Raw genomic sequence first — 14699 nt, forward strand, 5'->3', positions numbered from 1 at the left:
CTTACCATGTATCTTCTAAAACAACAACACTTACCATATATACATTAATATAGGAACATCACAAGCACCAACTTTATTACATAGAATTTGACTACTCACAAGGATTATGTAGAAAAACACACTTTTTGAAGATGTGTATGTTGACCATACACATCCTATAACAATAATGAACCACCTAAAACTTTACCTTTTCAAGTTCTACAAGGAAACTGTCCAGAGACTCATCTGACAATTTTCCTACTTCAAACATGGTGACTGCATGACTTTTCAAATTCTGCAAGAAAGGCAAATAGAAAGGGAAACATTGACTTCTTAATTCTTGCAAATCTATCCAGTATTCAACAAGAGTTCACAATGAAGAACTAGTAATATAGACAACACACCTTTTATGTGATGTTCTTGCAAGTCAGTATTTTTTGTTTTAAAAAATTGACTATACATATCATTTGGGCAAAGAACATATTAGAAAACTTTTTAAAGAAAAATATCATCAACAACTAAGGAATACATGAAAAGTTTTAACTCTTTGATACTGAGAAGCTAAGCATCTTACCGGTGAGAGATTCCCCATCATTAAAAATGCAGTGAGGGTTGAATCAAAGAGGAAGGCTATGCGCTTCGTGTGCCCACTAGACAGACTTAAGCTGCTGACACTGGCAGAATCAGCTGAGAATGCAAACATATACAGGTTTACCATCTTAAATCATTCTGACAACAATCCAAAAGGCTGGCCTGGTTTGCACGTTATACTAAGATAAACCATTGTGGAGATTGTGGCTGCTTCATTCCTTTCCAGTTGTTTTCCTGAGGAGCCACAATGAGGTAAGCCATGACGTTGCTTAGCGTGTCATCCACACCCAGGCTTGTGGTTCAGCTCACTCGGATACAGGCATACCCCGCTTAACGTCGCTTCACTTAACGTCGCCTCACTATAACGTACATGCTCCATACGTCCCCATACCCCGCTTAATGTTCACGCGCTTCGCAATAACGTACACTTTATTGGCATGACGCCACTGCCATCTAGTGGTGATTGCGTGCAGTACAAGTGAAGACAATTGCTTCACTTAAAGTATATTTTCGCTTAAAGTATACTCTCCAGTCCCATTGCGAACGTTAAAGCGGGGTATGCCTGTATACCATGAGATGTAAACAAAGAAGCAAACCTTGGTTATAGCTCGTGGTTAGTGTGGAAGGAACTAATCCATGAGCTCTGGTTTAGACAACACACACAGCTTAGCACAGCAGCAAAATGAATGGGGAGAAGCAAAGTAGCCATGATCTCGTATCTGGGAACCCACGCACTCACAGCAAGGCATTGTTTACGGCAACATGTGAATCAGGCCACTGTGTCTATCATCAAGCCTCCCCTCTTCTTGGACCTTCATGACACCATTGGCTAACCTTCTCTTATGTTACAGTGGGCTTGTGTTAGACTTGCAAGAGAGCCCTGAAGCGGACTAGGCACAGGCAGGAAAATGATCCTAAAAATATCTCTCTCAAATGTCAAAGGGCATGTCTCCAGGATATGACAAAAGCTGTACAATGAAGGTGCCAGATGCACCTCTGTGGGGGAGGGAATTTCACAGCTTAGGGGCTGCCACAGAGAATGCCCTCTCCTGAGCCACCACGACACAAACTTCTGGAAGTGGTGGAACCACCAAGAGGGTCCCTTCTGCCAGTCTCAATACCAGAAAGATATTATGATACCACATGATCCCACCCATCTGTCAAAATCCCTTACCCTTTGCAAACCCCATGCTTCTCCTTTCCATCCTCAATGTTTGAAGTGGAATGGAACTGTGCCTGCAGGGAGAAGCAGTTTCCACTGAATGGAAAATGTCTTCCCCTCCTTGGCCCATGGACTGGAGCTTCCCCACCTCTGATCCACACCCTCACCAGCTCTTTTTCCACCCAACCAGTGGCTCCTCTTTCTTTACAAGTGGGACAGCTGGAATTCTCCCCACTTAAAGCCCTTCTAGATTTCCTCACCTGCAGGGACAAGACAGTGGGAAGAAGGACCTTGATGATTCTTATGAGCCAGAGCAAACTGCTTTTCCAGTTATCATTGTCATGTGTAGCCTAGCTTTAAGCTACATAATCCAGGGCACAGATGGTCACAGTACTGAAAGCTAGGCCCTGACCTATATAAATACCATAAAAATGAATGATGTATATAAAATTATTAGACTAGCGTTCATGGCTCTACGGCTCACCTGGATCATCTTGGCTGTTTGTGTCTGTATCTGTAGCAGATGATCCAGCCTCTTGTACAGGACTCCTGCTTTCTGAACCATCCCAAGATAGCAGCATCTTCTGTGGGTCCAAAGTAGTTCTAACAATGGGAACAAGGAACATAAGAAGAGGCTTGACGGATCAGACCAAAGGGCCTGTCTAGTCCAGCATCTTGTTGCCCTCAGTAGCCCAACCAGATGACTTTTGAAAAGTTCACAAGCAAAACATGAGCCCATAAGCAGGACTCTCCCACTGTGGTTCCCCAGAAACTCTGATGCTGTGACACTGGGAAGAAGCACCACCTCAAAACAGCTTATGACCATGGAAGCCTCCAGGATCTGATCCAAGGCAAACCGGCTTGAATCATGGATCTTAGGCTTCATAAAAAGTAAAGGTGAAGGTATCCCCGCACTTATAGTGCAAGTCGTTTCCAACTCTTAGGGTGACATCTTGCAACGTTTACTAGGCAGACCGTATATATGGGGTGGGATTGCCAGTTCCATCCCCGGCCTTTCTTTACCCCCCAGCATATGCCGGGTACTCATTTTACTGACCACGGATGGATGGAAGGCTGAATGGACCTCAACCCCTTTTACAGGAGATTCGACTTCCTCCTTCCGTTGGAATCGAACTCCGGCCGTGAGCAGAGCTTCGGCTGCGTTACCGCCGCTTAGCACTCTGCAACACGGAGGCTTCATACTCCAGCTTTAATCAGTGAGGCTGTAAATTAATGGCACATGTTCATTTTGATTCTGGCGCGTTCTTAAAATAGGAAGAAGAAAATATTAAAGCTATCCTTTCCCTTCTAACGATTATTAGCATGCAAGGCTACTGAGAAGTTAAGTGCCACTAAATTCAATGATATTTATTCGCAAGTAAGCATGTAGGTGTGCAAGATTGCTCTTACTTTATTAAAACTGTAAACTCAAAAAGGTACCCACACTGAAGTAATAGGTACATCTTAGTCAGTTATTTGGATGAGATCCTATGTAGCATAGGATCTGTTCTCACAATGGGGCTTCTTCTTCCCCTTTCTCCCCCTGTAGCCCCTTGCATGTACCCTAAATCTGCTCCAGGGGGTTGGAGGACTCTCTGGAGCCAATTGGGGAGGGGTGCAGTGAGGGCTGGAGGGGAGCGAAGAGAAACCAGAAGTCCCACTGCAAAAGCAGGTTTCCACTACGCAAGCTGGTGGTCATCAATGAAAGTTGCCCATAGTTTGCAAAATGGTTAATTAACTAAAATTCTTTAATTGATTCACATTCTTTATATAAATTAGATGTAAACCTCTATTGCATCTGAAGCCAATCCACAAGGTGCTTGTGCTACTCTTTCTGCTACTGTTAAATCTGACTTTCAGCAAACAGTTGTAGTATTTAAATTGGAACTTAAGGAGTGTTCTGAGTAACTACCCCACACTTACCTTTACCTGGAAGTTTACTAGAGCTCTATCTTTAACACATTTCAGGATCAGCATAGGAACTGGGAAGATTTTGTTAGCCATGCAGGGGTGTGTGCAATTTTAACCCTTATTATCAGCCTTTCCTAACCAGGTTCTCTCCTCATGTTTTGGATTACAATTGCCATTAGCCCTGATCACTGGCCATGCCAGCATGGGCCAATGGAAGTTGTAGTCCAAAACTTCTGGAAGGCATCAGATTGGAAAAGGCTGCATGATGTTTATCACTTACTGATACCTAGCATGAGCCTCTAAACAAGGGTTGTATAAATCCCCAAATGCAAACATACTAGCACACCAAGTTAAGGGGTAAGAACTCTGCTAAGCCAGGTAGCCTGGGCTAAGGAAGCTGCCCACCTTTGAGGAACATAAGAAGAGTCTGCTGCTGGATGAAGCCAGGAGCCCATCCAGTCCAGCATCCTGTTCTCATAGTGGCCAACCCGATGCCAACGAGAAACCTGCAAGCAGGACCTGAGTGCAAGAATACTCTCCCCTCTTGCGGTTTCCAGCAACTAGTATTCAGAAGCATATCGCCTTCGACTATAGAGCATATGGAAACTATGGCAGAGCATTGCCATCATGGCTACTAGCCACTGATAGCCATATCCTCCATGAATCTGTCTAATTTGGAGCACGGCGCAGGGAGCATATCACCCCTGTGCTTTATCGAATCCACTGGCTCCGAACTTGCTTCCGGGCTCAATTCAAAGTGCTGGTTCTGACCTTTAAACCTTAAACGTCCTTGGACCAACGTACCTGAGGGACTTAAGGTAGAGCCTGACACTGATTTTATGCCTTCTACGTTCAATTTTACCTTTGTAGTCCCTTTAGTACCAATCCCTATATATCTATGGAATTAAATAAATAAAATAAATAAATAAAATACAACACACACAAATATATGTGTGTGTGTGTTGTATTTTAATTGTATATTATGTATTTTAATTTATTTTAATGTTTTTGTGATTTTACTGTTTACAATTTTATTATGTACTTGATTTTATTTCTGTAAGCCGCCCTGAGTGCCCTATTATAGGGTAGAAGGGCGGAATAGAAATCTTTTAAATAAATAATAATAATCCTTTTAAAAGCCATCAAAGTTGGTGGCCATGACTGCCTCCTGTGGGGGCGAATTCCATGGTCTAACTACGCACTGTGTGAAGTAGTACTCTCTTTTGTCTGTCCTGAATCGTCCAACATTCAGCATCATTGGATGCCCAGGAGTTCGAGTATTATGAGGGAGAAAAACTTTTCTCTATCAACTTTCTGCATGCCATGCACAATTTTATACACTTCTGTCATGTCACCACTCGCTCACCTTTTCTCTCAACTAAAAAGCCCCAAATGCTGCAACCTTCCATCATAGGAGAGTTGCCCCATCCCCTTGATCAGTCTGGTTGCCCTTTTCTGAACCTTTTCCTGCTCTACAATATCCTTTTTGAGGTGAGGTGACCAGAACTGTACACAGTATTCCAAATGCGGCTGTGCCATAGATTTGTATAACAGCATTATAATATCAGCAGTTTTATTTTCAATACCTTTCCTAAGTATTCCTAGCATGGAATTTGCCTTTTTCACAGCTGCTGCATGTGAATGCAGCCACATACTTACTTCAGCCTGTTTATAGATGGAACATTCCGCCACGATGCATGAAGATTCTCCAGATTTATGACTTGACCCTTTTTGTGAGCAAACCCTAACCGGCAATACATGGAAACAGCATTCTAAAGATAAGACAATATTTACAAATCAGCATTTTGCATTTCTGTTTCAAAAGAGAGGGGGAGAGAAAGAGTATGCAGTGAAGGATCACTCCCCCTCCCACCCTGCTTAAGCAATAAGACTGAGTGGAGTCCTACCTTCACCAATGACAGGTCTATCTCTAGGACATTTGCAAGCTGAAGGAACAGAAAAATAAAGATCACTGATAACTTTGAAAAATCAAATCTAATGTGTTCACAGCTGATCTGTGCAACCTTGTGTGGACTGTGCAGATCAGGCATATGAGCACTGAGCTTTGCATACAGTCTTCATACAAACATTGAAACATGAGCTACAGATAGCATGCAGTTAGTGTGCCAAGAAAGCAAGGACTGACATAATCCTAATTCCCCATCACTTGGAGAGTTTGAATGTTTGCATACATTTAATTTAGCATGTCCTTTCCTGACAGATGCTTGTTGACAGTTTGATATTTGTTGACAGACAAATGCTGAAACAATGACTTACCTCTGCCACATTTGTGTGTTCATCTATTGAAACGAATATCTTGTACAGCAAGGTTTCAAAATAATCACCCTGCACTCTGTTCATAACAAAACCTTCCAGTGGGGGGACTGTAAAGAGAAGCAATGTTCAAGGGTATCGTTGATCTACAAAAAGGGGTCTAAACCCATATTTGTTAATTATCAGCACTTAAACACTTATTCCCCCATCTCTCTCACACACGCAATCTGATCTAAAGAATAGACTCTCATCTCAAGCCAATGAGATACTTTGGTCTTTCAAATTATATTTTAGAAAATGGGAATTTGAGAATGTTACAACTATGGGACCACTCATATGTACGCCACACTTTAAGGTCCTTTTAACCACCAAGCTCAACATCTAAGGTGCCTACGCAAATGCCGTTACTCAATCTTACTTTTTGTTGATATTTTAAGATTGTTGTGGCAAAACAAATAAAGTGGTTACTTACTTTTAACCATCACTACCACCCCCTTTTCACACACTGGCTTATTTTAACAAACTGTCAATTCCTCCTTTGTCTCAACTCTACTCAATCCACTATACAGATCATCCCAGCTCTGAAAGAACATAAAGTCTTTAAGAAACATTCACACTTACCTGCTATACAACTGTCATCTGATATTGGTACATCAAGGTAAATAAACCCTTTATTATATAAGCCTATAGAAAGGGAAATAGCATCATTTTACAAAAGCACAACCATCTCCACCAACATCACCCTTATACCATTATATCTAGTGAGACCCTAAAAAAGTTAAGTATGTGCCAGAAAACTGCATGTGGAGCACTGACCATGTGTTATGTTAAACATTTTCACATCCCTGGATAATGTAGTTTTATTTGAAAGTTTATTGCAAGTCAACAGATGTTTGAGCAACAAGATTGTCCAGTAGAACATGAGGAAGTGCCACACGCAAGATCTAATAAAACAGGTCACACCTGACACTCCCAACTTCGTAAGCCATGACCTAAGGCAAAGGTAGCCAATGCGATGCCCCTGGGATGTTGCTGGACTACAACTCCCATCAGCCCCAGCTGGAATGGCCGATAGTTGGGGACATTGGGAGTACAGTTGAGCAGATCTGTCAATTTCATCTTCTCCGTTTCTTATTTTTCCAAACTTAAGTTCAGTTTGTCACATTTGCAAATCAGTTTTTTAAGACCTCATGAAAATTTGTCAGCATTTTGTCTAATGTGCACATTTTCATATACAACTTTGCCTAATCAACATGTTTTTGCAAGCAATTAATATAATCCATTTTTGAATGTTATTTTGTTGGTGTACCGCCCACCCTGCTGCCCAACAGCTTCCCTAACTGAGCTGACAGAGGTAGTCTCGGAGGTACTGTTGAGGTCCCCCAGACTATTGGTACTGGGAGACTTCAACATCCATGCCTAGGCTGCTTTATCTGGGGTGGCTCAGGACTTCATGGCCTCCATGGCAACCATGGGGCTGTCTCAATTTGCTACTGGCCCAACGCATGTGTTGGGGCATATTCTTGATTTGATCTTTGCCACTGGATATGGAGATGGTGATCTGGAGGTGGGGAGTTTTTCATTGACCCCATTGTCATGGACAGATCACCGCTTGCTGAAGTTTAGGCTTACAGCGTCCCTTTCCCTCCGCAAGGGTGGGGGACCTATTAAGTTGGTCTGACCTCGGAGACTAATGGATCCTCAGGGTTTTCAAAGGGCTCTGGGGGATTTTCCGGCTGATAAGACTGGCACTCCTGTCGAAACCCTGGTCGAACTGTGGAATACGGAAATGACCCGGGCCGTGGACACGATCGCTCCTGCGCGACCTATCCCATGCAGAGCTCATGCAGCCCCGTGGTATACCCCGGAGCTGAGAGCGATGAAGCAAGAGAGGAGAAGGCTCGAGTGCAGATGGAGGCGTACTCCTGACGGATGCAATTATGCCTTGGTAAGTGCCTCTACGAAGTCGTATACAGCAGCGGTGAGGGCAGCGAAAAAGCGATACTTCACTGCCACTATTAAGGCATCTCTCAACCGCCCACCGGAGCTCTTTAAAATTGTCCGAGGGCTTTTACATTCTAGTCCTCAGGATATTATAGAGCTCTCGGATACCCGCTGTAATGATTTCGCTGGGCACTTCCAAAATAAAATCTCATGCATCTGCCGGGACTTAGACTCCAATATTATGGCAGTTGAATCTAATGAGGTATCCGGAGCACTGTCTTGTCCTCATTTATTGGATGAGTTCCAGTTGGTACAGCTTGAGGACGTTGACAAGGTGCTTGGACTGGTGCGTGCAACCACTTCTGTACTGGATCCTTGCCCCTCTTGGCTAGTGAAAGCCGGCAGAGCTGGAACAGCCGGCTGGGCCAGGGAAGTGATAAATGCCTCCTTGAGAGAGGGAGTGGTCCCTAGCTGTCTGAAAGAGGCGGTAGTGAGACCACTCCTGAAAAAACCTTCCTTGGATCCAGATAATTTGAACAACTATAGACCGGTAGCCAATGTCCCATTTCTGGGCAAGGTCTTAGAACGTGTGGTTGCCAGCCAGCTCCAGGTGCTCTTGGATGAAACCGATTATCTGGATCCGTTTCAATCCGGTTTCAGGCCCGGTTTCGGCACTGAAACAGCCTTGGTCGCCCTGTATGATGACCTATGCCGGGAGAGGGACAGGGGGAGTGTAACTCTGTTGATTCTCTTTGATCTCTCAGCGGCTTTTGATACCATCGACCATGGTATCCATCTGGGGAGACTCACGGAGTTAGGAGTTGGAGGTACTGCTTGGCAGAAGCTCCGCTCCTACTTGGTGGACCGTCTCCAGAAGGTAGGGCTTGGGGAGCACTGTTCGATACCCTGGACTCTCCATTGTGGAGTCCCGCAGGGATCGGTTATGTCCCCTATGCTTTTTAACATCTACATGAAGCCGCTGGGTGCGGTCATCAGGAGCTATGGAGTGCACTGTCACCAGTATGCTGATGACACGCAACTCTACTTCTCCTTTTCATCCTCATCAGGTGAGGCTGTTAATGTGCTGAACCGTTGCCTGGCCACGATAATGGACTGGATGAGAGCTAATAAACTGAGGCTCAATCCTGACAAGACTGAGACGCTGATGGTGAGTGCCTTTTCCACCCAGATGGTGGATGTTCAACCTGTTCTGGATGGGGTTACACTCCCCCTGAAGGAACAGGTTTGTAGCTTGGGGGTTCTTTTCGATTCATTCCTGTCTCTCGAGGCTCAGGTGGCCTCGGTGGCACGGAATGCGTTCTACCACCTTCGGTTGGTAGCCCAGCTACGCCCCTATCTGGATGGCGACGACCTCGCCTCAGTTGTGCATGCTCTGGTAACCTCTAGATTGGATTACTGCAACGCGCTCTACGTGGGGCTGCCTTTGAAGACAGTTCGGAAACTACAGCTAGTGCAAAACGCAGCAGCCAGACTGTTGACGAGGACCAGGCAGTCCGCACATATAACACCTGTTCTGGCTCATTTGCACTGGCTACCTGTTTGTTTCCAGGCCAAATTCAAAGTGCTAGTTTTGACTTATAAAGCCTTACACGGCGCGGGACCACAATACCTAGCAGAACGCCTCTCCCGATATGAACCTACCCGTTCACTACGTTCAACATCAAAGGCCCTCCTCCGAGTACCAACTCATAGAGAGGCTCGGAGGGTCGTAACCAGATCTAGGGCCTTTTCAGTGGTGGCCCCTGAATTATGGAACAGTCTTTCTGACGAGGTGCGCCTGGCGCCTACACTCGTATCTTTTCGGCGCCAGGTTAAAACCTTTTTATTCTCCCAGGCATTTTAATCTACTTTCATCTATTTTCAGCTTTTAATATATATCAGGTTGTTTTAATTGTTTAAAATGTAGGTTCTTATCGTTTTCTGTGATTTTATTGTATCTTAATTATGTTGTACACCGCCCAGAGAGCCTTTTGGCTGTGGGCGGTATAAAAATCGAATAAAATAAATAAATAAATAAATAAATTTTCACTGCTGTATGCAAGGCAACTTTCCCTTAATATATATTCCCGATATATTTTTGTAAACATTTTCCGTCTGGGGAACTGCATTGCAACATCTGAGAAGTACAATCCTCGAAGGACAGCTGCATATCGATCTATGTATTGTTTCCGGAAATGAGATGTAGGTAGGCTTGCATTAAAATGCAAACCTATCTGAATTTCTCCCCTATCCCTAGTTGGGAGTTTTAGTTCAATGGCTTTAAAAGAGAATTAGACAAATTCAGGGAGGTGAAGGTTATCAATAGCTACTAATCATGATGGCTATGTACTTCCTCCAGCGTAGGAGACAGTAGGTCTCTGAATATCACTTGTTGAGAACCGCAAGTAGAGACAGTGCTATTGCACTCACATTCAGCTTCTGAGCTTCCCATAGGCATCTGGTTGGTCACTGTGAGAACAGGATGCTAGACTAGATGGGCATTTGGTCTGATTTAGCAGGGCTCCTCTTATGTTTTTGACCTATATGCCAGTCCATGTGTAACTATGGTGAAACCTGTTGGAATATGTGGTTCAACTCCAACTTGTGGGTTGAGGCTGCATGGGGTTAAAAAAGGGTAGCTAGAGAGGAGACCTCCTGCTAGGCTAATACCTATCCTTTGATCTCCTGCTGTCTCTCCCTTACTGCTAGACTGATATGCATAGGATGTTGACCACATCTCCTTCCTCCCTTCCTTCTTCTTCTTTCTCTTGAGAGGGAGAGCAGACATTCTTTGTCTCTCCCTCTCCTCCAAGCATGAGAGCAAACACTAGGCTTAGTGTTTGCATCTCCAACTAAGCTAGTTAGCTAGATGTAGAACTCTTTCCTATCCAGCATGTATTTCCAGAATAAAGTAGTTATTTCTTATTTTAAAGCTGAAAGGCTCTGCCTAATTTGCAGGGAAGGTATAATCTTTAGCAAAGATTCAAACACACATAAAGGCTCACTCAGTCTCTCCATTCCCAATTTCGCCACTCTCCAACAAAACCCTTGAGAATTATACTCCATTATTCTCTCAGTTATGTATCTGTCATATCTGGCCATCTCACAGAAAACACATTCAGGGCTCAAGGTAAATTACACCAGCCAGGATAAAACCAACTATGAAACAAGTTCCATGTGTCAAAGCAGGCTTTTATTACCCCCCACCTCCAATACCACATGACAAAACCACTTTTGAAATTGAAGGGAGCCTCAAAAGCTTTGTGATACAGCATGGCAATCAAGGATTCCAACAGCAGCAACGAAAGCAAAAATCCCACTGCTTTAGCGAGACCCCCTTGCAAAAGTTGTTTGGATCCTAGCCACAGTGTGGAGTGTAACCTTGGGCACATCTTATCCTAAATCTAGAAAAACAAATACAACTGGCAAAAGCAAACAGAAAACAATGCCTAGAACTCACTGTGAACTATATTGTAATCCAGAGATCCAGCAAGCTGAGGACCTGAATCAATGATCTTATCGACAGCAGATTTTTCAGAGGTAGTGCAAATCTAGTGAGAAATGTCCATATTAAATCACATATTTGCATTAGCATTTAGACTGCAGTTTGACAAAGAGAAAGTACAACTGTGACAGACCTCAGATACCCTGTGATAGATGGGCCCAGTTGGTACCTCGTACTTAGCTATTTAACGGAGAACTGAAGCCTCCAAAAAGAATGCAGAGGAGAACCATTTTGTAATCCCATGACCAGCGAAGCAATTTTTGTGACCAGTGAACTGCACTCTATTTCCAAGGATATATTTTGAGACGTTATGTTATCATGGAGCTAACCAACTTCACTGGCCTTGTTTACTTGCTTGAGTTCGTGGTGAGATACAGTTACCAAGTAAACCTAAGGTCTTTGCACAGGCTGAGGAGAGCGCAAGAAGGGTTTAAAGATAGGTGGCTCGAGGATTAGACACACACACACACGTGTCAAGCACTCTGCCCACCTGCTTTAATATTACGATTGGGACTAAGGGAAGGAAATCAATTGACTGGTTATATGTATAGTCTATTGACTTTTATCGGTCCCTTTGACTTTTCTGATCAAGACTGTTTTATTAATATACAAGAGATTATTTTATATAATAAAAAGGCTGAAAGTAGGGAGAACCGCCCATTTTAATTTTGTTCAGGTGTGCTCTGCAAAGAGCCATCCTAACTAAGTAGAACCCTTATAGCTTTGGGACTATCAGAGGCACTCTTGCTTTATTGGGGGCTTCTCAAGTTCCAGAATAAGGGCTCTTCAACCATGCAGATGGTCTAACCTCAAACCCAAACTTATTTGGTGGGGCTAATCAAGTAGGGATTGAATACTTTTTAATAGATGAAACACTCTCCACTCCCCCAATAACACTAGAACTCAGCTAATAAAACTGACTGGCAGCAGGATGAGGATGGACAAAAATAAAATATTCTGTAACACATAATTTGCTTATGGAATTCACTCCCATGCAATGTGGCTACAGCTTCGAACTTAGGTTACCTGCAGAATATTTTTGATTATTCCAGCATACTCTACAGGGAGAGGAAGTGCCCCCACGAACATCTCTACAGGAGAGATGACGCCAGGCAAGTGTACCATCTAGCTGCTGTTGCTGCTCTGTCGGGTTGACGCCACCTGTGGGACTTCTGTGAGAGATCTACCTCCTTGCAGACCCAGGCCCCAACAGCTGTGACTCAGCAGTTTCTGCCAGCAAGTACCACCTAACCCAGCTGTAGCAGTTGAGGGGCTGGCAGATAAAAGCAGGACTCCTGCGGGGGCGGGTCCGCCCCTTTGGGGGAACACAAGGGCAAGGGCATGTCCTGCTGCCCAGAAGAGGGGAGGAGGGTGCAGAACCACAGAGGAGTGGGGGCCTGGTTGATAAGTAATGATTTTAAATTAATTGTTGGTGGGGGTGAAGGGTTTGTTGGGTTGTTGTTTGGTGGTTTTAAGGGTGGGTGGCCTGCCTGAGTTGTGGAAGCCAGTGTCAGGGGCATGTGTCAATCGGAGAGGAGTGATGGGGGAGGGGGGAGGCCAATATATAACGAGGCTGGGAAGCAGATGCTGGTGGAGTGCTAGGGGCAGGCCAAGTCAGGTAAGAGGAACTAAGGAGAAATGGGTAATATCTGTCCCCTGTTCCAGGCCTGTCCAGAGCCAAAAGATAGCTGGGGGATGCTTGACTCCATACTCTGGCCTTCGATTGCTGCTGTGCAATGCCAGGTCTGCTGCCCAAAAAACATCTCTCATCCATGATATGATATTGGATGAGGGCGCAGACCTGGCATGTATTACGGAAACCTGGCCCGATGAGGCCGCTGCTCCTATCCTCTCAGCCATGTGTCCAGCTGGGTTCTTGTATGCACAGCAGCCGAGGGTCGGTAGTCAGGGAGGGGCGGTTATTTACCAAGGTCCCTGGTTCTCACCAGGCCTCCTCTCCGTGAGACCAAGGTTGTTGACTGCATGTACTGGAGGTTGGGCCCAAAGGGCAGTCTAGGGATTCTGCTCTTGTACCATCCACCCCGCTGCACAACAGACTCCCTGGCCGAGGTACTGGAGGTGGTCTCGGATGTGCGTGTGCACTCCCCAAACTTGTTAGTATCGGGAGACTTTAATGTACATTCGGAGGCCATCCTCACAGGGGCGCCTCGGGACTTCATGGAAACCATGGCTTCCTGGGAGCTGCACCTTATTCCAACGGGGCCCACCCATGTAGCTGGTCATGGACTCGACCTTGTGTTTGTCTCGGGAGAGGAGAAGAGTGATCTGAAAATTGGGAGTAAATCCATCACCCCCTTGTCATGGTCAGATCACTACTTGGTGAGGGTGGACTTCTTGGTGCCACACACCCTCCATGGGGGTGGAGAACCCATTAGGATGGTCCACCCCAGATGTCTGATGGATCTAGATGGATTCCTGAATGCGCTTGGGGATTCTTTGGAGCATACACTCGGGCACTCGGTTGAGACCCTGGTGCAGGGGTGGCATGCTGCAATCATCGGGGCATTAGACCGGGTGGCTCCGAAATGCCCTCTCCCCCTGAATAGAGCTCAGATGGCACCGTGGTATACTCCACGGTTGCGAACTCTGAGGCGGGAGGTGAGACGGCTAGAGTGCCAGTGGGGGAAATCTTGCTCTGACGACGATCGGACATGGGTTAGAGCGGCTGCAGCAGCGGCAGCCTACCATGTGGTGATGAAGGCAGCAAAAAAGGATTTTTATGTTGCCTCTATTGCGTCCACAGAGTGCTGCCCAGGAGGCTGTTCCAAGTGGTCCAGAGCCTGGTCGGTCCAGTTGTCCTGAAACCGATGGAACATGCTAAGGCCTCCTATGATGAGTTTGCAAAGCACTTTACGGAGAAAATCGATCGTATTAAGAGTGCTATTCCGTGCGCTGTGGACACAGTGAGCGAGCCAGAGGCGGCCAGTGGTGCTCCGGTTGTGTGGGATCGGTTCCAGCTTCTTCCTTCTGATGAAGTGGACAAGGTGCTTTCAGCCTTAAAGCCAACCACTTGCTTACTCAACCCTTGCCCGTCGTGGCTCATTATGAGCTGCAAGGACAGACTGGGTGAGGGGATCCAGATGGTGGTAAATACGTCCCTGGAAGAGGGAGTAATGCCTTCACCTCTCAAGGAGGCAGTAATAAAACCAATTCTAAAGAAGCCCTCCTTGGATCCCCAAGATCTGAACAACTTTCGCCCAGTCTCAAATCTGCCATTCCTGGGCAAGGCGGTTGAGAGGGTGGTGGCGAAGCAGTTGCAAGTGCATTTGGAGGAAGCGGATTATCTGGATCCATTTCAATCAGGCTTCAGGC

The 14699-nt window shown here is 45.3% G+C and overlaps 1 protein-coding gene across 2 annotated transcripts in view; it reads right to left on the minus strand.

The window, feature by feature from the left end:
• Nucleotides 1-14699, minus strand: part of FAM91A1 (family with sequence similarity 91 member A1) — a 42153-nt gene that overhangs the window by 12490 nt on the left and 14964 nt on the right. For both annotated transcript variants that reach the window (XM_061606166.1, XM_061606156.1), the window contains exons 7-14: nt 11322-11412; nt 6539-6601; nt 5921-6027; nt 5551-5589; nt 5303-5415; nt 2217-2335; nt 554-666; nt 188-274 (exon numbers count right to left, since the gene is read on the minus strand). In XM_061606166.1, coding sequence (XP_061462150.1) covers nt 188-274; nt 554-666; nt 2217-2335; nt 5303-5415; nt 5551-5589; nt 5921-6027; nt 6539-6601; nt 11322-11412 — 732 coding nt within the window. The remainder of the gene's footprint in view (nt 1-187; nt 275-553; nt 667-2216; nt 2336-5302; nt 5416-5550; nt 5590-5920; nt 6028-6538; nt 6602-11321; nt 11413-14699) is intronic.

Source organism: Rhineura floridana, chromosome 1 (genome assembly GCF_030035675.1).
Source record: "Rhineura floridana isolate rRhiFlo1 chromosome 1, rRhiFlo1.hap2, whole genome shotgun sequence".
NCBI classification, from domain to species: domain Eukaryota; kingdom Metazoa; phylum Chordata; class Lepidosauria; order Squamata; family Rhineuridae; genus Rhineura; species Rhineura floridana.